At 36.4% G+C, this 25,300-nt stretch overlaps 1 protein-coding gene and 1 non-coding gene across 2 annotated transcripts in view; one reads left to right on the top strand and one right to left on the bottom strand.

Annotated features, from left to right (window-relative positions):
• The window catches only part of LOC134795691 (GTP-binding protein REM 1), a 227,832-nt gene extending 202,853 nt beyond the window's left edge, over positions 1-24,979 (top strand). The window contains exons 3-5 of the mRNA XM_063767624.1: positions 1,668-1,750; positions 13,839-14,028; positions 24,501-24,979. Coding sequence (XP_063623694.1) covers positions 1,668-1,750; positions 13,839-14,028; positions 24,501-24,778 — 551 coding nt within the window. The 3' untranslated portion in view covers positions 24,779-24,979. The remainder of the gene's footprint in view (positions 1-1,667; positions 1,751-13,838; positions 14,029-24,500) is intronic.
• Trnaa-agc (transfer RNA alanine (anticodon AGC)) lies at positions 24,359-24,431 on the bottom strand. Its single transcript has one exon. It is a non-coding gene; the product is annotated as a tRNA-Ala (tRNA).
• Positions 24,980-25,300: the final 321 nt, after the last annotated feature.

Here is a 25,300-nt window from a genome sequence, read left to right as displayed (position 1 = left end):
GTTATTACATATAGTTAATATGCCAGATTTGGGAAAGATTCATAATACCTTTTTGCGAAAGGCGGTATGTTTTTTTCTAATTTGCTCCAATGTTTTTTTTAATACATCACAAACAGCACAAGCATGCATACGAAATCAATATGCATTACATATAGTACAAGCTTTTCTTAGTTCGGGGCTAGGACCTAAGTAGGTTGATCTGTGTAAGATGTACTAATATTTCTATTTATTTATTTTATTTATATAAGTATGGTCTTACTTACATCTTAACTGCAGCTCAACTCCCTTTACTATAATTCTTGTCAAAAAATGGATATAAGTACTATTATGTATTAGACCAAATAAATTATTTTCAGTAAATATTTTAATTTGTTTTTATTTCAAGTAGAAACGCTACTATAAAAATTATAAACTGAAATAAATGACATATACTAAGAAAAAGTGACCAAGGCCTCCAGTGCCCCAGGCTGGAATCGAACCAGTGTCCTCTGCTACCTACCTCCTGCCTCTGCGTCCTGTAGTGTCAGGTACCTGCCGCGATAGCAGAGGACACTGGTTCGATTCCAGCCTGGGGCACTGGAGGCCTTGGTCACTTTTTCTTAGTATATGACATTTATTTCAGTTTATAAATAAAGGATATGACGAAAATCATGGCCACACCTACACATGAATGTATGTAATTCTCCTTAACTCGGTTACGTACAACTTAATTTGCCCGCTGAATGCGTAACTGTCGTGTCTACTTCAAATGTGGGGTTAATGAGGATATTATACATGGAATTATAGGTAAAGCCATAGTAGGGTAAAAACGACTTTATTGTATAAGGTAGAAGGTTCAAATTCTGATTGCAACGGTTTGAGTTTTATTATAAAAACCGGCAGTTATAAGTGTTTATATAATTTGTTGTAATCCCGCGGACTCGCGCACGAAGGGTTCCGAACCATTACGCAAAAAACGGCAAAAAAATCACGTTTGTTGTATGGGAGCCCCACTTAACTATTTATTATATTCTGTTCTTAGTATTTGTTGTTATAGCGGCAACATAAATACATCATTTGTGAAAATTTCAACTGTCTAGCTATCACGGTTCATGAGATACAGCCTGGTGATAGACAGACAGACGGACAGGAGAGTCTTAGTAATAGGGTCCCGTTTTTACCCTTTGGGTACGGAACCCTAAAAACAAAATGTATTTTATGCAAAACATTTATTTTGCTCAACGTATTTTGGGCGCCCGTGTAATGATTATCTCTATTTAAGACGGAATTTAAGAATTACCTATTGAATCAACTCTTCAACTTTACTTTCCAAAAAATTATATAACTTTTCCACTCTCGTCGTATCACATTCTTTTCATTAGTTGAAATGTGAACCTTATTATCATACTTTAAGACTTAGTTTAGATCCAACGCATTTTGGCTTTTAGGATGGTTTAGATTCGAAAGTAGCTATCGAAATTTAGGTGTCGCTGGAGACAATTAATAAAGTTACCCAAAATTCTTAAAAGAAGGGGTTATTGGCACTCTTGTCAATTTTATCTCTTTTTAGGCTTCCGTAGTCAACTTTTATAGTATCGCCATGTCCGTCTGTCTGTACCTCCGCGGCTTTGCTCCGTGATCGTTATATAGTCCATTTAGATACTATGTTTATGGTATGTTTGTTTCAGATCCTGATGCGGAACAGAAAGTATCCATTATGCTAAACGGGGAGGAATCAGAATTATACTTCGTCAACTGTACTACTACTAAGGTAAAACTCGCTAATTAACCATCCCCTAATTGTAAGCTGTACCTCGTCTGTTCATAAGTTTTGAGACGACACAAAAATAAGTTTTGAGACGACACAAAATTTCATAAAAGGAACGAAAGTCGTTTAAATATTTTTCGAAATGTGGTATATTATTTGTATCTCCTTGGATTTCACGGGCCTAGAAATCCCGGTCTTCTGATAGGCTTGCTTGGGGATATAGATCCAACACGTAGAGGAAAAATACTACCTTCTTATGAAAATGTATTTCCCGCCACAATACAAGCAAGGTAAATATTGCTTATTCAGCATAATAGTCGAAGCAGTTCTCAATATTTCGGTGTATATTTCATCTATTACAATTTTCTTTTACTTCCTATATATATATATACTTTCCCACCAGTAAACATACCGTTTTCGGGATCGTGCCGGAACCCCTTAAATGCCAACATGTTAAACGACTATAATAAAAAACATAGAAGGCCATTCTAAATAAACTCAATTTTATTTAATCAATTATAGTGTAGTTGTTAAATAAAAATATTAATATAATCGTATAACATTTCAATAATCGAACTACTTTATTTACATTCGTCTCAAGACTTATGAACAAACGAGGTACAGATGTGGTGCATAATTATTTTTCATATCTCATGCTCTGAAAGTGGGTCGTTGTTGTTCTAAAAGGTGCGCAGAAAGTGATACGTTTATGCTCTAGCGCAGAAAAGTAGTGTACTCCTCTGCGTCCCCGTCCCACGAACAACTGGGTGGAAACAAAATGGAAAAATAGTGTCTTTATTTCCTCGCTTGGAACAATTGGTAACTGTTTAATTTTACTAATCCCACGTTGATCCTTTTTTTATAAAAAATGATGTAAGTAAATTGTTAAAAACAATTTTTTCTTGTTTCTTTCGTTGAATTCTATTTACTCGATTTCGTAAGGCGGGAACCAACAGGAATACACCAAAAATATTTTTTTAAACCTTACACTTGCGTAAATTAGCAAAGGCAAAATCTTATACAGCCACAGTTAAACCTTTGTACGATATTAAATTGGTTTTTAAAGTTATTTAGCACTATATTCATGAAAATAAAATAAAATACAAGATAAAAATTTTGTTATATTATTAATGAAATAGTTATTTAATATTTAAAATACTTTTATTATGTTATTACGTGGTGCGGTGCACCAAGGTCGCGGTGCGGTCCGGTAGCCTGTTGCGGCTTTTAGAACGAAAAAGTATAAAATTAAAAAGTAAGAGGCAATCCCGCTGATTTTCATACTATAATGTACAAACCATTTTAAAATTACTGCAGTTTGTTAAAAAATGTGTATTTTCGTAAATATTGCAATCTAAATGATTTTCGCTAGGGGTTATTAATCTTTACACTTGTAAAGTCTCCGATTGCAAGTAAGTCCTAATGAAAAAAATCATGGCCGTAGGTCTATTAGGTACTTCAATTGCTGATTTTCCGAAATTGCCTTGTCTTGTTTGGTTTCCTCGCATTCGATATGAAAAGTAGAGTGTTTAACTCGGGTGAAAGGCACCATTTCCGTCTCGGACTATTGGCGCTCTCACTGCGTTCGAGCGCCAAACTACCTCGACAGAAATGGGTGCCTTTCAACCCTTGGTTAACAATCTACTATTCCATCGTATTTTATCGGAAACGTACGTACTCGTGAAAATTCGACTTCTACCGCCGTGACTCGGGTGGCCGAATGGTTGAACCTGCCGCGAATGCAGAGGACGCTGGTTCGATCCCAGACCTAGCGATTGGAGGACTTACGGCTCGATTCGGAAAATGAATTAGATTTCTACTAGACTTCAACAAGTTACGATACGGATAATTTAAAGATATTTGTAAGATAGATATGTCAAATTTGACGTTTCCGCGATTCTGGAGGTCCTCTTGAACGATTTCGACAAGTTATGACTTAGATATCCAAGTCACATCTAGTCGATATCTAATGTAGATCTAGTTGATCTCTAAATCGTCTCAAGATCTTGTGATTATCTCGAAATCCGAATAGGCGGCCGTTGGTCACTTTTTCTTTCGTTTATGACATCTATTTCAGTTATAAACACCATAAACCATGAAATTAAACTTAGCTAACCTCTGCTAAATCACTACACCTTATAAAACAAAGTCCCCCGCCGCGTCTGTCTGTTTGTGTGTTTGTATGTTTGTTCGCGATAAACTCAAAAACTAACTGTACCTACAGATTTTCATGCGGTATTCATTTATCAATAGAGTGATTCTTGAGGAAGGTTTAGGTGTATAATTTGTTAACCCGTGCGAAGCCGGGGCGGGTCGCTAGTTTTGTCTATTCCTAACAAAAACAAATGCCAAATTGACAGATTCCACTTTTCGAACCATTTTGTGGTTCAATTAGGAATCTTTTGGTTGCTCGGATATCGATATTTACCCGAGCGGTTAACAACAATTTTCTTGCTTGTAAAACAAATAGGTAACTGTTATTACTCCGTGAACATTTATAATTGTGTCAAAATCTCAGGAGCTCAATAAACTCTCGTAAATCCTCTGTTTAATACCTAGTAGTTGAATAGCTTAAAATAATTGTAATTATTATTTCGAAATCACTACACCTTATAAAAAAAACAAAGTCCCTTGCTGCGTCTCTTTATTTGTGTGAATGTATGTTCGCGATAAACTTAAAACCTACTGAATGGATTTTCATGCGGTTTTCACCAATCAATAGAATTATTCTTGAGGGAGGTTTAGGTGTGTAATTTGGTAAGGTTTTCTGTAACCCGTGCGATGCCGGGGCGGGTTGCTAGTACATATTACTATATTTCTTTGCTATAGTACAGTCAAATTCAGAGGTTTGGCACTGGGTTCGCCTACAGGTCAAATCCCGAATTTGACAACTCAACGTCAAGAAAGACTAAGAATACCGACAAACATCATAAACTTTATAAAGATTTTTTACGTTTTTGTGAATCCACATACCTAGTCGTCATCGCTATCACTAAAGCTCAATTATTGCCAAATTATTACCATAGGTTTATTATAATTATAACATATTTGATTTTATAGCGCATTAGCGCTAACTGTAATTCTGTAAAATTATCCCTGAATAAATATCAAATATCAATATCAAGAATAAAAGGTACAACTTTGTCATCCAAAACCTTTCTTCATCAGAACTGTGGAGCCGGACCTTTCAAATAAAATCAAATAAATACTCATAATAAACAATAATAAACAATTGTGCAATAAAGTGACATACATACATACATACATACATAAACAACTGGAGTTGAAATATGGCTACATCACCTCGATAACAATCTCTTTGTGGCGTTCGATCCAGCCGAACGTAAAGCGTAGCCGACCGTGCGAAGAGGGGTTGTGTAAGAAGGCATTACTCTCATTGATAAAGGGCTGAAAGGTTGACTGACCTTCTTTATCAATGATTGATGTCTTGGTTTGATGAAGGCACATATGTGCGCTGACATACTTACAGTTATTACTTTTCGGTGGTCCCTTAAATAGTGACTACCTACATCACCTTATAAAACAAAGGAAGGAGGAAGGTTTAGGTGTATAATTTGTTAACCCGTGCGAAGCCACTGCGGGTCGCTAGTAGTATTTAAAGTACAGTAGATTCAGTGGATTAACTCCAATGAAATTCTCGGAATGCCAAAGGGATCTCCGTTGCGTAACAAAACTTTGTAGGAGATGAAAGTGTAACTGCCCGATTCGAACTTTAAGATACGTCAATTAATAGATCTAGAAACGATATGGATGAGATGTGTCAGTGGCAAAAGTGACGTTTTTGTTTGAAGAAACGTCACATTTGACACTGACATATCTAATATATCGGGTGTGGCCTGTAATATGAGCAAAAAATTAAACAGTAGGCTGTACTCCTCATACTGACCAACATTTGTTCAGCGACTTTAAAAAAAATAACTTGTGGTTTGATTTTTAATACACTTTAAAGTTTATTCTAAGACGCAATGTATTGCGAATTGTGTTATGTTTAAGACGTGACAAGCAACGTCAATCACAATGATATGGCGTGGCGATGGTGTCCATTGAAGATAATATTTATTTTCTATGAAAAATAGAATAGAATAGTCTAAATACTTCATAATTTTAAAAGTTGTTGAACAAAAGTGTCACCGTTTGAGGAGTATAATCTATGTTTTAATTATTTGCTCGTGTTACAGGCCACACCCGGTATATCGTTTCTAGATCTATTAATTGACGTAACTTAAAGTTCGAATTGGGCCGTTTGCCGGATTTTGTCGCTGAAATTCGGCGAAGCGCGAAACGCGTGGCCTGCGGGATAATTGACCGGAGCGTAGCGAAGGTCTACGTTTCGACTGGAGCATTTTGCTTTTGTATGTCCGGATGTTCTCCTCTACAGGTCGCAATTCTTAACCGAATCTCGTGAAATTTTGTGACTGGATTCTATGTCTAAATAAAATTTTTTTGTCCGTCCGGTTTTTTGAATTTTTTTAAAATGGCGGAGTCGTGATAGCTCGCGCCTAAACAAATAGTGGTATCGGTACCATACGAGTGTTTTCTTTTTGAGATATGTTTATAGATTAAATGGCCAAAAATTCAGAAAATTTATTTCGCTGGTTTCGGAGGTATTGAGATATTTAATTTTAACTAATTTTAATTTGAGAAGGAGTAGCTAAATTTCGTCAACCCATCTAAGAACTATTTGGCTCAGTTTGTAAACGTTCGCTTTTTCTGTTTGCACAGAGGGTCTGGGTTCGATCCCCAGTAATTGTATGCTGGGATATTATAACTTTTTGTATTTTTTTACACATAAATTTCGTATTGTTTTTTTTTTAATTTACTATATTTAAAGCTCTTAGCACCATGTTATTTCAAGCTCTGCTCGCGAGGTCTACAGCTCACAGAGCCACTAGTTAACTTACAAATTGTTTAATATTAATGAGGGACTTTAGAGATTCACAGGCCAATTCCAACAAATTTAAAAAAATATTTAGGCCTAATTTTTTACCTATGGGTTGTTTAAGTACATATTTAGTAAGTTTTATTGACCGAAGCGAAGCGAAGGTCTACGTTTTGACTCGGGCATTTTGCTTTCGTATGTCCGGATGTTCTCCTCTACAGGTCGCAATTCTTAACCGATTCTCGTGAAATTTTGTGACCGAATTTTATGACTAAATAAAAAAATTTTGTCAATCCGGTTTTTGGAAATTTTTAAAAATGGCGGAGTCGTGATACCTGGCGCCTAAATGTATAGTCGTATCGATATCATAAGAGTTTTTTCTTTTTGAGACATGTTTACAGAGTTAATAGCAAAAAATGCAGAAAAAGATTATCGCTGGTTTAGGCGGTATTTAGATATTTAGTTTTGTATTTCCGGATGTTCTCCTCTACAGGTCGCAATTCTTAACCGATTCTCATGAAATTTTTTGACCAGATTCTATGACTAAATAAAATTTTTTTGTCAATCCGGTTTTTGGAATTTTTTTAAAATGGCGGAGTCGTGATACCTGTCGCCTAAACAAATAGTCGTAACGATATCATAAGAGTTTTTTCTTTTTGATATATGATTATAGATTAAATGGCCAAAAATTCAGAAAATTTGTATTGCTGGTTTCGGCGGTATTTTGATATTTAGTTTTTACTTGAGAATGAGTAGCTAAATTTCGTCAGCTTTAGTAAGAACTATCATGGCGCATTTTGCAAACGTTCACTTTTTTGTTTGCATCGGGAGGTCCCTGGTTCCATCCCCAGTAATTGTATGCTGCTACATAACTTTTTGTATTTTTTTATACTTAAATTTCGTATCAATTGTTGTTTTTTATTTTATTTTTTTATTTTGAAAAAAATGAAAAAAATCGTATTTAAATCAAGCGCGGGCTAAGCGTATTCGTTTATTTTTTGCAAGAGATGATGGCTTTTTGCGCTTTAAAGAAAATTTGATTCTTAAATATACGGCGCCATACCTTTGGCCTATGCTCGTCTAGATGGCGACACCATTTTATATTTAACAATTTTTACTCATATCAGTAAAAGAACATGGGTCAAAATCATATGGCGTACTAAAAATAAAAAAAATCATTTATCCATACATATATACATTTTTTTGATATTTTTTTTTTCATTTTCATTTTAATCCTGTATCGAAAGATGGCAGTAAATTTACTGTGACTACAAAATTTAGTATGACAATAACCCTCTACTACATATAGGGACCGTGCGCGTTGGAGGGTCTGCCATCTTGTGGCCTAAATCGGAAACATGTACATTGCCAAAACAAGTTCTACCATCTACCGTTCTTGTAGGTACGTTTCCTTATGCATAGTAGGTTCTGTCATCTTGTGGGCTACATCGGAAGCATAAACGTCACATTTACGCCTCACGCCAAAAATCTGACGGCTCCTATGCTACCCTCTATAGTTCACGCACGCCCACTATAGGGACCGTGCGCGTTGGAGGGCCTGCCATCTTGTGGCCTGAATCGGAAACATATGTGCACATGTACATTGCCAAAGCAAGTGCTACCATCTACCGTTCTCGTAAGTACGTTTCCTTGTGCATAGTAGGTTCTGCCATCTCGTGGGCTACATCGGAATCATAAACTACACATCTACGCTTCGCGCCAAAGATCTGACGGCTCCTGTGCTGCCCCCTATAGTTCATGCACGTCCCCTATGCACTTTATTCTCTTTAGATTAGATATTTAAATTCTTACTCGAGAATAAGTAACCAAATTTCGTCAGCTCATCTAAATGCTATCATAGCGCAGTTGGAAAGACGCTTACAAGCAAGGATATGGGATAGGTACCCGGTTCGATCCCCAGTAAATGCAACTTTTTTTATTTATTTTTTGCACTTAAACATCGTATTACTGATTGATCAAGCGAGCGCGAAGCGCGAGGTAAGCGTATTCGTTTGAGTTTTTGTATGAACATTTTTTTAGCGGTTTAAGTTCAAGGGCATGGCTGTTCCAGGAGTCAATTTCCACTTACGTTAGGGGCTATTCATAAATTACGTCATTTCAAATTAGGGGGCGGGGGTCTGGACATCGGATGATGGTAGCATGACGTAGGAGGAAACAGGGTCACATGAAGCATGATTTTTGGATGATTTTAGGGGGGGGGGGGTCTTAAATCGTCAAAAATAGATGACGTAATTTATGGACAGCCCCTTAGAATGGGCGGTCACCATCCATAAATCGCAGGGGTTAACATTGCCTAGGGTAGTGGTCGACCTTGGGCTCAGGGAACTAGCTGTAGGTTGCTCGTACGTTGCGCTTTCCCGGGCTCAAAGTCTAACTAACATTATCCTAGAGCCTTTTAATTTGGATCGCCTCGCTAAAATGGCCCATAATTTCCGCAAATCATTTTTTCTTCGAGGCAATTACTCCGTTCTCATTTTTTCCCAGTGGAATTTCTTCGCTTTATTTAATTTTTCGTGGACATTTTTTCATAAACTAAATTTTCCCTTTCTCAATTTATTCCCTTTTCTTTTTGATCCCAGTAGTTAAAATAACCAGTAGGCTTTTTTTTTTTCACTAACTAAATATTCTCTATCTCCATATTTTCTCTTTTTTTTAATATTTTTATTTTATTTTATTAAAAAAAAAATAACCAGGTTTTTTTCAAATAGGTAGGTTACGGTTATTTTTTTTAATGACCCTAAAAACGAAACTGCTCCCAGAGATAGGTAGGTTAGGGTTATTTTTTTTGATGACCCTAAAAACGAAAGTGCTCCCAGAGATAGGTAGGTTAGGGTTATTTTTTTTTTTGATGACCCTAAAAACGAATCTGCTCCCAGATATAGGTAGGTTAGAGTTATTGGCTGACAGCGTTTGGTTTTTTACTTGTAGTTTTTTAGATTATGTTTTAATTTTAGTGTTTTTGATATTTGTTGTATGTGAAATACCTACAAGAAACAAATATAATTACTACACTATTAACATACAGTAACAAGAAAATATTATCCTTGATATTCAAAAGAACGAAAACTATACGGAAAAGATTAATTTAAAAATATTAAAAATAGGCGATTGCGGAAGAAAACCATTGGGAAAATATGGGAACGGAGTAATAAAATTGCTACCGAGAATGAATGATTTCGGGAAATTATGGGCAACGCAAAATATGAGAACGGAGTAATTGCCTCGAAGAAAAAATGATTTTCGGAAATTATGGGCCACACTCGACCGAGAAAAGTCTGCAGAGATTTTGACACTGGCACAAATAACATTGGCACTGCGTGTGCTGTCAAAATCTCTGCAGACTTTTCTTGGTCTAACTCTATCCACTTTTCTATACAATTAGTATGGCGACGTGGATACTTAAGGGGCATCGACCGTACACTGACATCGGGATGATATTTTTATCAACATCGTGCGTCTCGCTTGCGCCAATACATATACGGACAAGAACGAGTGAAATGCACGATAACTAAATGACATCAGTTAGATGTCTTTCTGATATCAGTGTAAGTTTGAATTGGCCTGTTAGCCAAAAAATGTTTCGTATGTCCATATGTTCTACTCTACAGGTCGCATATCTAAACAAATTCCCGAATTTTGTAAGCAATTGATAGTTAAGTTTTTATGGTCAAATTAGATTCTCTAAATTCTTCTAAACAACGGAACCATACATTTATTCAGTTTTAAGCTCTGCTCGCGAGGTCTACAGCTCACAGAGCCACTAGTTATGTTTGTTTTTGTTTATTATTGTTTATTAAAACTAAATTTTAATAAACAATTTCATTCCAACAATATAATGTGATACTGATCTAACATGACTGTATCTGCCATCATTCCAATATGAGACGTTTCCAATCGCCTTTATCTTGGTCTCTATTGTTTCCCAAACAGTTTTAAGTCATAATATATTATTTGTCCGAATTTTCGTTAGTCATAATTGGTTTTTCTCAGAAACGCGTAACTTTTCAGGATTGCCATAAAACAAACCTAACCTAACCTAACCTATCTATAGAATAACCTTACGAAAATCCTGAAAAGATAACGGTTTCAGTTTTATGACTAACGATAATTTGACAAATAATACATTATGACTTAAAACTTTATGGGAAACAAAGGGACCCCCCTTTATGGACCTGCTGAATTGCGCATTATGTCAACCTTCGACCAAAAACGTCACTTTAGACATTGACAGATCAGTATTAGATTAGTATCATACTTGAATGAGATTTAATAGTTAAAACTAGAATTGACCTGTACCTCTACTCTCCATATAGGTAATTTACCGTTTACTCATACTTTGATACCTATTTAGTTCTTTAGGTGACTCCTAGAGGCGCTGTACAATCCTCCGATATTATTATTGCTCTATTTTTTAGTATACTTAGAAAAGGACAGCATCGTTTGGAGTGGAGTGAAGTTAGGCATATTAGACCGTACAGAAACGTAAAATATACTACGGCACGTTTATTCACTTAAAGTAAGTGAAAAATACTCTGCCAGCTCATGGTAGAGGCACTGTTAGTTAAAATCGTAAAAACTTAAAATAAACAGGAAGTCTGAAGTCTATATTTCTTTAACACCCGTTGTCTTAATGCTTCACCGTAGAATATTACAAGTCAATATTGACCTAAGTAGGTCAAATGTCCGGATGACATGAATTTTCGTTTCTTTAATGGATACAATGACGCAGCATAATGTACCATAAAGTCTCAATAGGGTAGTCTAAGAAAAAGCATTCTTCAAGCCACAATGATTCCGCTTCCTTTTACAGATGTAATGCATAATTGTGTTACTTCGTATTTTCTCGGAAAGGTTCGTATTTGTCATACTACTTCAGTTAAACTTCAGTCAACCTCAGTACTTTTTGTACCGAGTCTGACTGAAATAGCAAGACACGTTGGTACGTTTCCGTGAAAATACGAAGGAAAATAATTGAATATATGCACTACATCTGCAGTGTGTTTTTGTTAATATTGAAATACATGCAAGCGTTAAAACCGCTTTATTTCCACGTGGAACTATTGTTTTTATCCAAAGGAAGCAGGTGCCCGTTTCTGATTTTAATTTCTTGATCTGAAACTGTACTGGATTTGATCTGTCAGCTGTGAAAATGTATTTGTGTCACTTAACTTCAAACTTGGATAAATCCATTCGACCCTCTTAACAAATATCTACCCTATTACCTTCTTTTAATACCAAAATCGCATAATCTGTCAGATGGATTTACCCGAGGTTGAAGTTAAGCGACACAATATCTTGACCTGGATGCAGATTCTGATGTAACCGTGTGTTATGGTTTTGTTCATGTTTTGATACGACCTTGGCAATTGGCTTGGATTGAATAGAATTAAAGAAACTTTATTCAAAAAACGTTCAAACTAAAGTAAAACATGAGACATACAGAAGTCAAGTCACTGAAAAGGTCTCCACTCAGCTTAATGTCAAGATAACACCCAAGGATCTCAACGCTGGTCTTCCGTGGAAACCCTTCCGAGAGAGCGCAGCTACGGATTGGTGATTTCTCTTCGCCTAAACGCTTCATAATTAGGGAATGCTCCCGGTACTGAGTTTGTATGGCGAGAACCGGGAATTTCTGGTTCCGGTACCTACCTAACTGTGTTTGTAAATTTTGTATTAGAACACCAGTAGCGGGGGCACTCCCTATTCACGATGCCAGTTTCTAGTCTGTTTGGTCCATACAAACTTATATTTTTTATTCAATTTATTGATAACAGTCAATGAACTGGAACGGCGTTTAAAATATTCTTTAGAACACGATATTATATTTTACTTTTTATCTTCTCTGTGGAATTCGACTCACTGAGCTTTACCGATCAGCAGTAAAATTTTGAAGATAAATAAAGATAAAGATAGTATTCGGATTCAGGCTACACCTGCTGGTAATGCTTGCTGCGGCAGTAATGCTGCGCGACATTGCTGCACTGCATTGCTGCTGCAAATGTCACAAATCCGGGCAGCAACATCTATTTTGACATTTGCGGTTTTTTTGTTCTGTAAGCTACAGCATTCAAGAATGAATTTCACTGGAGGTCCTGGCTGTATGTGGGAGGACTATGGAGTCCTCCCACACACAATAGGGATTGGGCCTCCCGAAACACTATAGTATATTGTAGGAGAGGATGGAAAACCGCTAAAAGATGGACGAGTGAGTTTGAGGGCCGACACGTTAGTGGAGGCCCTCGAATAATACGAGTCCATCTTTAGCGTTTCCGGCCGAGGCATTACATAGTGCTTTTCATGACTACTGCGAGGAAATAAGAAAACATTTGCATAACTATAAGTACTAGCCCGCGATTTCTCTGGTAGCAAATTACTAGCCACTGCCTGTGCTGTCTCTTGAATTTCGGTAGGCGTCAGCGTAAGAATATAATTTTCTTCACTAGAAGAACTCATTTTTATAACGAGCGTAGATACGTGTTTCTTATAGTTTTTAGTCAAACACAATTTACACTATCCAATTCAGTGAGTATTTTCCGATCCCGCCTTTTTTACTTTTTTATCACTTTTAAGAGGCGTTTTGCTGTTGTTTGCTTCAAACCGACTCTAAACTTAGAAGCGTTTTTGCTAAAAAACCACAAACAGCTACAAAAGTAAAAAACGCCTTAAGCGTGAATCGAATGAACTGACTGAATGAATGAATGGTTTGACATTTCGTTTTTTTTTTAAACAAGAAATTGGTCCTATAAATAACCTAATCTTATTTTTGAAGGAAAAAGTTGCGCAAAAAAGACCTTTTATTGATTTTTATGTTTTAAATGATATTCATTGCTGTAGCGAACTGTCGCCAATGACAGATGATGATAACAATGAAACATTGTAGTAGTGGTGGTTCAGGTGCTACAGCTATTGCCTACTTTCCAGTTTGGTTTTAGACCATCTATCTTCTAGACCATCTAGAGATACCCGGGGTAAAAAGAGAAACTCTGATTGAATCAAGCTCAATACTTAAGCACTCATCTTCCCTTAGGATAGATTATAAAAAATCTGGAAGAGCGAGGTCTCCTGACACATACCTAATAGGAGGACTCGACTAAGATTGAAATGAAATAAATGATTATCTTATCTTATCTTATATTATCTTATCTTGTCTTATCTAAAATTTTGTTTTAGGAGGAAATCGACCGCTCTGAGCCTCCAGACGCATTCGTGGTCATATACAGCGTGGTCGACAAGGCGTCCTTCCAGAAGGCTGAACAGGAGTTGGCCAGGCTACTGGACTGCGATATGCTGAGGTCGAGGCCAGCTGTGCTGGTTGCGAACAAGATAGACCTGGCACGGAGTCGGGCTGTATCAACACAAGGTGAGAAAAACAGTTAACAAAGCTTCCGAAAAAAATACAACAAGGCCATTAAAACTTTTCTTAAAACGCAACTAAATCGTTCGATCAGCTTTCGAAATATGGAACATTCAATCGTATGCACACAAAAGCTAAGTTCATAAACAAAAACAAAATGTTAACGTCGTCAGTCAGGACACAAACAAGACAAAATGAAGGGTCCACGGAAAGAACATGTCTAGTCACTTTTTTTTTTGAAAAATTAGATTTTAATATCAAAATGTTGAGCTCTCAATGAACTATTTAGTTACAGCTTCTATTACCTCTGTAATCTAATAACACCTTTCTTTCTCACATTGAAAACACCTAAACACGAAAATAATATGGCTAATTATGTACATACATCGTTCCTTTCAAACCGCGATAACTCAAAATGTTGTCAGAGTGACTAGACATGTTCTTTCCTTGTACCCTTAATGTTGATAATATCAGGATATTTAGTGGAACTATATTAGTATTATTCACAATTGATAATTATAAATTATACTTATAAATGTGACAACCGTACAGAAAGGACACTTCCTACAAAACCGAAGTTTGACAGCGATTCAGGCCCGAACCATGATATCCCTTTCTAACTTATGGCACTACCTCTTTCGACTATTTAGGGTTGTCAAAATTCAAGTAATTATCTTATCTGTGGTCGTGCACGCAAAGGGACGTCAAGTTGTGCCAACCCTAATAATTGCTCGGAGCAATGCTGAGCCAAACGGAGCCGAATTTGCACGAAGTCACTGTTAGTAGGTACGTTACTTGACAGAATCCTTGAATCTTAAATGACCAACCAAAAAAACCAATGAATGAATGATAAATGTTACCAGACTATCTACAGCACATAATTATAATCCAAGTTCAACACATAAAATCTTACATAAAAACGATCCATTACACGTAATATTCGTAATTACAAGCCCGAATACGAAAATAAATAATGTTTCGTGTTGTAGGTGTACCGTGTTTACGACTGCAATTATTTCGTAGATTGAAATCAGGTGACAAGAAACTTTCAGCCATATTCGAACTTTAAGATACGTCAAATAATAGATATGGAAACGATATGGATCGGATATGTCATTGTCAAACAAGTGTCAAAAGTGAGGTTTCTTCAAACAAAAACGTCACTTTTGACACTTGTTTGACACTGACATATCCAATCTATATCGTTTCCATATCTATTATTTGACGTATCTTAAAGTTCGAATATGGCCGTTTATATCTTTATTGCTTTTACGTCCGAGTACATAATAACACGAAAGTTCGTTTGGATTTATTGTGGTGTAAAAGTAACCTCAAGGCCATAGACATGTACATGGACGTAACTAGAGATGGGTAACTACCCGATAAATACCCGGTAAATACCCGATATTTACCTACCCGCGGGTAAATACGCGGGTATTTTCGTTTTTCTTCTAAATTTGATGTGTTTAATGGTATGTGAGTATAAATAAGATTAATTTCAGTTATTTTGTATAATGTTACATAAAATGTATATTCAAACTAATTACGAAAAGATTGCTATGAGGTGAAGTTCGATTTGAACATATCAGTCCAATTATGAAAACCGTGTAAAATCATTCCCTGGCTTAGGGAAATGTTATAAAACGCTTTTAATATACATTAGAAAGATGAAAATAAAGTCTACTTATGAATGATAATAAAAAAAAAATGTGCAGAATCACAACTTGGGAAGCTCATTTTAAGTCAAATACAGTTAGTTTTAGGACAAAAATGTATATTACCTTTTTTGTAGGAAATTTTGTCTACTTTAGTTTGTACATACAACACTTTTCGATATTAATGACAGCTTCCAAGAAATATGAAAAAGTTCACTTTTACCCCCCTCCTCCCAACCACACCCCCCGCCGACCTAAGTTCGAATATATCGAATACATATAAGTACGATAATTTACTCAAATCTAAAAAATACTCTTATGACCGCCTTTTTTTAAATATTTCTCTAAAGTATACTGAAAATTCCTTAGTTACAACTGCAGGTTTCACTAAACTATTTCATTTTAAATGACACACAATAATTACAACCATTAACTCGGTTTATATCTCCAATTTAACACAAATCGACATGCGCAACAAGAAATGAATCTACCCGTCCATTTGGGTAGATACGGGTAAATACCGGGTAGATAGGTATTTACCGGGTATTTACCTGGGTGGGTAAATTGGGTAAATACCCGCGACCCATCTCTAGACGTAACTTAAAATATATTTAATACACGAACGAACGGGTCTACCGCGATATAATTTCATTGTTTCCGTGACCACAGCTGGTGCAATTCAGCTGAAACGTCGGAATTTAAGGTAAAAACAATGAAATTATATCGCGGTAGACCCGTTTGTGTAATTAAATATGTGTACAAAACGCGAGAGTTGTACTTAAAACTAATAAACCGTAACTCTATAACTTTGTATGATTGCGTCAGTAACTGGTAGAAAGTTGCGCAGGATCGGGGCAGACACGGTCTCGTTTCATTTCATTTATTGCAGAACCATGGTTACATTACGGTTTTAACATGTACCTATTAAGTGCATGAATACCCTGTCAGGGCATAGCAACAGATAATACAGACATTCTAAAACTAATTCATCATCATTCATCATCATCATCATTCAGCCTATATACGTCCCACTGCTGGGCACAGGCCTCCTCTCACTCGCAAGAGGGCTTGGGCTATAGTCCCCACGCTGGCCCAATGCGGATTGGGGACTTATACACTCTACATACTAAAACTATACATACTACTATACATACTAAAACTAATTACTAATTGTAATTTCGGAGGCCAAGATTCTCTTTGGATCGCTGAGCCACGACAGTTAAAACTAATATTTTAAGTAAAAAGCTTTATAAATCTGAAAAACTAAAAATAAGACTTATAAGCTAAAAATAAATGAATGCTGATATTAAATAACTAGGGTATGATGCATCCTCCCTCGATTTGGCATCGTAGATCTAGATCTAGATCTATATCTAAGGCCTCAATTATTGAGGCCAAACAAAATTACTATTATAGTAATTTTGTTTAGCATAAATGTGAGGTAGATCCCGAATCATTATTGTTTTAAAGCAGGCAATGTTAGGCTTAGTAAAGTTAGACCAAGAAAAGTCTGCACCGTTTTTTATAGCCCTGAGTTCTAGTGTTATTTATAAGTCATAATTTCATAGAAGTTTGTCATTTAAAATAACACTTGCACTGCGTGGGCTATCAAAATCGCTGCAGACTTTTCTTGGTCTAACTTTAGGCAATAAGCTACTCACAAATAGATAGCTTTTTTTCCAAAGATCAATTAAGCTGTTAAGTTGAATAGTTAGTTTCGCTTTTCTTTTATATTGCTTTCTTATCTTATCTGTATTATCTTTGAGTCTAATTTTAGTTTTAGTAAAGCTTGAACACTAAAATTTACGTCATGAATAAGAAATGTTTTTTAACACAAAAAAAAAAATCATTTAGAACATAAATAATATAAATATTTGTGCCAAAAGATCCTCACTCAGCTTATTGTCAGGTTGTGTCATTTTATTTTATTTATTGTCACTTAGCAACTATCCTTACATGTAATAAAAAGAACAGGCAATAAAATTGTGACTCGCGTTACTCTTGCCACGGAATGACATTATTGGTAAAACGGTAATTTTCCCTGTAAAGCCCTTGCTACACGGTCGCCGACAAGCCTTCAGACCGCGTGGCCTTGGTCCGTCCCGGACCGTGTAGACAGTTGTTTCCAACAAAATTTGACCAAAACTGACCAAGGACAGACCAAGGTCAGACGGTTAGAAGGCTTGTCGGCGACCGTGTAGCAAGGGCTTAATAATTACGGGAAGGACATTCAATTGGTATAACTGGTACTTATCAATGTACCTCTATAGACATACCTATGTATGTAAACATAGGCTGATGCTTGTCGGTTCACTGGGCCGCACCGCCATTTCCATATCCTGCTCGGAGGACGCTTGAAACCTACATTGATGTCAAAATTATATCTAAATGATGTCAGTCTTGCATGTGTGTTGGGGCCCGATTTGGATTTTGAAATAGACATCTATTAGACATCTTTTAGACATCACCAAGATACGATAACGATATGTTTAAGATCTAACCTGTTTTCGTAATTCTGGAGATACTGTTGAACGATTTCCACAGGATATGACTTAGAGATTCAATTCACATCTAATAGATATCTTACTCTATCTAACGTAAAAGTGACATTGGTTGCCCGAATTGTGCTGCAAAAGAGAACCAGTTGATATCTAAACTATAACGTATCTAGAATGGATCTAGTACGTGTCGTCTCTTGTGAATATCTTGAAGTTCGAATACGGCAGTCTAAATGATGTCAGTCTTGCATGTGTGTTGCTCGCTCCAATACATATGTATTTAATTAATTAGTATTTACTAACAAGTATGAAATGCACGCGCGACTGACTACGTTTAGATATCATTTTGATATAACAATCCGCCGTGCATGGCTGATGGGCCATGTTATTTTAACTGTTACTCGCTCATTAGGTAAACTGTATAAGACTGAAGGCTAATATGAATTTGTAACTGCATCCACAGACCTATTTTGTAATCGTAGCTTTGTTAATTTTACTTTTACATATAACATTTGTATTGTTACTTTGCGCTATATATATTGTAGATTTAGCAGTAGGTAATCTAGTAATCTGTGGACGATGTTGTTGGTTTCACACTTTATTATCCTTTGCACTCTAATTCTGTGTCTGAACCCTGTGTGTTAGGGGCCCCACTGATTAACAGTCCGCCGGACGGTATTGGCCTGTCAGTTAGAACAAAATTTTGACAGTTCCGAACAACTGACAGGCCGATACCGTCCGGCGGACTGTTAATCATTGGGCCCCTTAACAGTTTTTTGACCCAAATAAATTGAAAAATAATTGTAAGTTTGTATTGGCCTCTCGATAATATCTACTCACTAGTTTTTTAACGTCCATGTGGTCTATATATTGCACATCGCACAAATGAAGATTTTTTATAATAAACAAAATTAAATATGTCACACATGGAGCTACAATACAACAGTGACACATGATCCTACGTTACGGAGACTTTCAATGTATTGTATAAATAATTACATACGGCGCGATTCGGGAAATGAATAAGAGATTCACTAGATATGAAATAGTAAAGATATATGACGTTCCATGGCAAAAGGTACCATTGGCCCGGCTGAATATTGGAACGTCGTTAATAATAGCGTAAGCGCCAGCCGCCGTAAAGTACCTTTTGCCGTGGAACGTCACATATCTTTATTATTTCATATCTAATGAATCTCTAATTCATTTCCCGAATCGCGCCGATATACTGCACGTATTCGAATTTCAAGTTATTCACACGTACTAGATCCATTCTAGATACGTTATAGTTTAGATATCAACTAGTTCTCTTTTGCAGCGCAATTCGGGCAACCAATGTCACTTTTACGTTAGATAGAGTAAGATATCTATTAGATGTGAATTGGATCTCTAAGTCATATCCTGTGGAAATCGTTCAACAGTATCTCCAGAATCGCGCAAATGTCAAATTTGACAGGTTAGATCTTAAACATATCGTTATCGTATCTTGGTGATGTCTAAAAGATGTCTAATAGATGTCTATTTCAAAATCCAAATCGGGTCCTATGGGCCCTACCCACACAAGTACCCATACATACACTACAAGTAGGTACATCATCTCCCCTCACACCCTGTACTCTTGATAGTAATGATACGCGTCAGGCCAAGTAATCGACGGTTATAACGCTAAGATGGCTGCCTCGGACTAATGTGTTTTAATATTTATTAGTAGCAGAGACTAGTAATCATAGCCCTATACAGGGTGATCAATCCAAATGGGTTAGTATGGAGAAGTCAGAAACTATGAGAGATAGCGAAATATGTTCTTAGGAACCATGGCTTCGATTTTAGATTTAATAATAATGGCATTCAATTTTTTTTATGTCTCATACATAACCGGGACTCGAACCTGGTCGAAGTCTCTGTAAACAATGTTAGGTATAAATTGCAACCTTTAAGTTATTAAGTGTTCCATTTTCAAACTTTAAATAAAATGGCACGCCCGCTGAACGAATGCGTTCTAATTTTAAATAAACGCAATTTGTAATGCATAATATCGATGCAGATAAGATTAATGGGTCTATTCAGATAAATGATTCATAATGATGACCGATTCATATTAATGACAATATTTTGCAAAATATTTAAATTGTGGGCATTTCAGTCTAATGTTTACACAAGATTTCATAGCATAATTTGGTGTTATACTTTCAGGATCAATTATACAAACAAATACTACATAAGCGATTACATAAAGAATATTAACCAGGTTCGATTCCCGGTTATGTATGAGAGTTTTAAAAAAAGTTTGAACGTCATTATTATTAACTCTAAAATCGACGCCTTGGTTCCTAAGAACAGATTTCGCTATCTCTCATAGTTTCTGACTCATTTGGATTGATCACCCTGTATATCGTGAAGTGACAAACAAACTCACTAATTACTAAAAATAATTAAACTAAAATCTACCTTATTTTGGTACTAATATGGTTCACTATGGCTATGAACTTGTGGTGGTAATTAATGAGTTTTGGTTGTCACCTGGCGATATAAACATAAACCTAGCTGATGAGGAGTTTCTTTCAACGCCCCCGAGCAAAATTGCAGGAGACTAAGGGCCACTTGCACCATCCCACTAACCCGAGGTTAAGCGGTTAAGCCGTTAACTTAGTGCCAAATTGTACTGGTAACCATGGTAACTCCAGGTTTAACCGGTTAACCCGGGTTAGTGCAATGGTGCAAGTGGCACTAAACAAAATAAACGAAAACGACAAAAACAAGACATCCAATCAGACTTCCAACCGGCGATGCCGATCGAAACGAAACCTCGTAACGTTATGAATTTAATTTGCCAGATTGGCGACATTTACGTAGTGACGTTCAGGTTACGTTCGGATTCAAACTGAACCAGCATTACTGCGGCAGAATTGCAGGGCGACATTAAAGGTGACAGTCCATTTCCAACGACAGCTGCACTACCGTTCATTTTACTATGGAAATTGACAATAACATCGACGCGTTCAGTACCAGTAGTGCAGCTGCGGTCAGAAATGGAATGGTACCATAAGACCGCCTTGATTCCGTACCTCAAAAGGCATCCCCCCCCCCTTTTATCTAACTACTGGGTCTAAAATTTTGAAAAGAAAATATACATAAAATAGTTCTTTACCTATAGATGCCAGGAAAACCAATTAGAAATGTGCAGTCAAGCGTGAGTCGGACTTAATTAGTTTTTCATCCGACCCCTATGGGTTTTTAAAGACATTTCATTAACGTGCCACATAAAAAAATATATTGTAAAAATAAAAATTGAATAATGTACGGAACCCTTAGAACGCGAGTCGGAGTCGTACTTGACTGGTTTTTTTATTTATTTATTTTCGGCAGTAGGTAATAATTATCTTAATGCAATACTGCTGCAATCAACTGCATTAGTGCAGTAAACGTCAAAATGTCAATTAATCGAATAAATTCATAATAAAGATGTTTCCTGCAGCGCGACGATACTGCCGACAGCATTACAGCCGCTAATGTCAAAATCGAAGTTTCTGCTCAAAATTTTTGACATTTGCGGTTTTGAGTGGGGATCCGGTTTAGCATCTATTATGTGTAATTTGTGTTGTATGTGTTATTTTTTATACTCAATTAAGATGTTAAATAAATGTATTTATTCTTCTTCTTCTTCTTCTTCAATGCAGTCGGCAGTATTGTCGCGCTGCAATACTGCTGTAGTAATGCCGGTGCAGTCTAAATCCGGACGGCACCTTTGTACTGTTCCATTCGTCTGGGAAATCAATTCCGCTCCATAATGGCGGATAATGAGTGGGCAAATTGGTTCTTGGCTGCGCTATTTTTATGCTCGGTTGGGGGAGTCTCAATTACTTAGTTAGTTTGTGGGTTTTATGTACAGCGACACTCCTAACTGGACCTTATTTCAAAAGGCATAAGGTCCACCGATGTACAGTTAACAGTCTGTGCGATGGTACGAGATGTCGTATACAGAACCCCTAGTGTACATTAAGCCCCCTCCAGACTGTGCGCGTGAATCGCGGGCGAAGCCGCGAATGCGAGTGTGGAGTCGATTTCGCTGTCTGCGAAAATCGACTCCACACTCGCGTTCGCGGCTTCGCGCCGTGATTCGCGCACGAGTGTGGAGGAGGCTTTACATTCGATAGCGTGACATGAGTTCGCGTTATGTCTAGTTTTGTATGGGATTTTGAACAGCGCGCCAAGCGGGACGTTTTGGAAACTCATAGTTCCATACAAAATGACACTTAACGCGTACGTCACGTCACGTTATCGAATGAAATTTACACTAGGAGTGATGTTTAATAAAGAAATTTGTTAACTTTTATTTCGACGAGGGAGGGATTACTACGTATTTTGTAACTGGGCCGATTTTTGACATTTTTATTTGTTTGTAGTTTTTTTGCCAGATTTAGATACATTTTGGCAAGTTTGAAGAGCATCCTGGACGGAATAAAATAATCCCAAAGGGGGAAAATGTACCTATTTAAATTTCTGTTGAGGTACGAAACTACCATACTTTGTTGTAACTCATAGGAAGATTTTATAAGACAAACTACGCTTCTACTATATAGAACAGAGACCATTATATATTCACTAAATTACCTATATCGGTGTTATATCGATTTCTCTATCCAGCTTTCACTGCTGGAAAGAAATTTAAAATATTGTGGTTTTCTTTTATACTCGTACGCTGTAACATTATTATTATATATCATATTCATTATTATTATATATCATATCATGTCATTATTATATATTTTTAAATTAGTATGAACTAACCAAGAAAATTTAATAGAAGTTGTATTTGATTCAAACAGTTTGAGAAACTCCTCTAGGAAATAAAATAACATTATTATCCAGTTAAAAATAAAACATTACCTACAGAATCGTGCATTGTAGCTAAACTTTAGAAGTAGGGACTCCAAGAGTTTTATGCTTTCAAAGAAGTCACGTACGATCGGAAGAGCTGTTAGAAAGTCCTTAGGGGTTTAGAAAGTCGTCAATTGAGAACGCGGTAAATGAAAAAAAAGATAGAAAGTATTCGCGAATTTGGTCAAATCTTAACCATACAAAATTGTTTGCTCTCAAAAAAGTTCAAATTATGAGTGGGTCTTTGCTTAAAAAGCTATACCGTAAAATGGGGTGAGTAGGATCAAAACTGAAATTCAAACCTGGATAACATTTTATTTTTACATATGAAATTGAATGGTGTATAATAATATAATAAGTGTTCCGGACGTTTGTATTTTAATTTTAATTTTATTTTGGGTAGTTCCATTTCATAACTTTGACGATAAAGAGGAAAACCCACCTCACCCCATAGTGACTCGTATTTGGGGTGAGAGGGGTTTTCATACAAAGGTGATTTTGGAAGATTGTTGGATCGTTTTTTTATTATTATGCGTATCACTATAGCTCCATTTTAAATTGGAATACATTATTTTTGTAGCAGTAGCCTTAAAATCCCTTCTCACCCTCCTCTCAAACCTTCTCTCCCCATTCATAGCCCACCTCTCCCCGCGAAACCTACTCACCCCGTTTTACGGTATCTTTGGAACATAATATGTAAGCATATTTATTAATATGTGTACAAAACGCTAGAGTTTAACGTGTTATATGGCCTTATGTAGTTTCCATTGCGTAATTCGAAAAGATCAGTGCAAAAATTTTAATAAAAATTTTATTGTTGCTCTTGTATTCCTTATTAATTTATCATCTTCATCATCATAACTTTGCTCTTGTAGGTGGAGTAATCGCCAATCATTTCTTTATTGTGCCAGTCTTTTAATTTCCTCATACGACGCATTATTTTTTATTTGGCTGAGATAAGTGATTCTAGGTCTCCCTTCTTCTCTTGTCTTTTCAATCCTGCCTTCCAGGATGTTTAGGAATAAGTTGTCATGCCGTATAAGGTGTCCTACAATCATACTTATTGCCTCTCCTATTCCTTATTCCATTTAATTTAAATAATTTCTTATTAATTTATGTATTATTAGGTGTAATGTTAGGTAAGTATATAAACAGCGATTAATACATAATAATCAGTATAACAGACCATCTTTTTCATAAACACAGCACTTCTTGAATATTATGAGTAAATTATAATTTCTCAAAAGTGAATTTTGTATTAAGCAGAAACGAGCTTAGAAAAAAATTAAAAGTGGAAATTTTTACTGTCTTGGGTGGGACTTGAACCCACGACCACTGGATCGCTAGCCCAGTGGTCTACCATCTGAGCAACCAAAACCTTACCCAACACAGCGAAGCTCAAAAGTTATAAATCAGATCTTTAACCACATTAACTCCTTCTTTACAGATGGCAAATGCCTAGCGTGCACATACAAAGCGAAGTTCGTCGAAGTCTCCGTCGGAATCAATCACAATGTGGACGAACTTCTCGTCGGTATCCTCAACCAGATCAGACTAAAGAAACAACAATATTCAGCCGAAGGTGGAAGGGAGTCGTCGCCAGCCCATTGGTACAAATCCAGAGGAGTGGTACGAGCGAGCATGAAGGCCAGACAAATGCTCACCTGGATTTTCGGGAAGGAGGATTCGAAATTCAAAAACTGTGAGAATCTAAACGTCCTGTGAGTAGAGAACGACGGACCTGTGTTCGTCTAATGGAATTTGGACTTTATAACAAGTGTGGTTAAGTGTAAATTTGCATTGTGTTCGTTTTAAGTGTTATATTCGATTTTACTTTTAAGTTTGACGCGGAGACGTTTCAGCCAGTGAGTGATGTGGGTGATAAACGAGAAAATAATTAACCAGAAATAAAACTAGTTCCGTATAATTATAGAACTTTGCTCTTTAACATAACTTTGCCCACCGCGTCACAGTTCAGTAGAAGCGAAATAACTTAAAAGTAGTTACAGATACATTTTCTGAAGAAAGTGAAGTAAGTGTAGGTATCTGTAACTACTTTTAAGTTATTTCTTCACTTTCTTCAGAAAGTGTATCTGTAACTACTTTTAAGTTATTTCCCTTTTACTGAACTGTGACGCCGTGGGCAAAGTTATGTTAAAGAGCAAAGTTTTATACTTTTGCGATATTTTAAATACCACGTTGCAAAAGCACAAAAAAGCGCGATAACGGTAACAGGACTTGAAACGA

This window comes from Cydia splendana, chromosome 12 (genome assembly GCF_910591565.1).
Source record: "Cydia splendana chromosome 12, ilCydSple1.2, whole genome shotgun sequence".
NCBI classification, from domain to species: Eukaryota; Metazoa; Arthropoda; class Insecta; order Lepidoptera; family Tortricidae; genus Cydia; species Cydia splendana.
The sequence above is the reverse complement of the archived record's forward strand: the minus strand, read 5'-3'. Positions and strand labels throughout refer to the sequence as shown.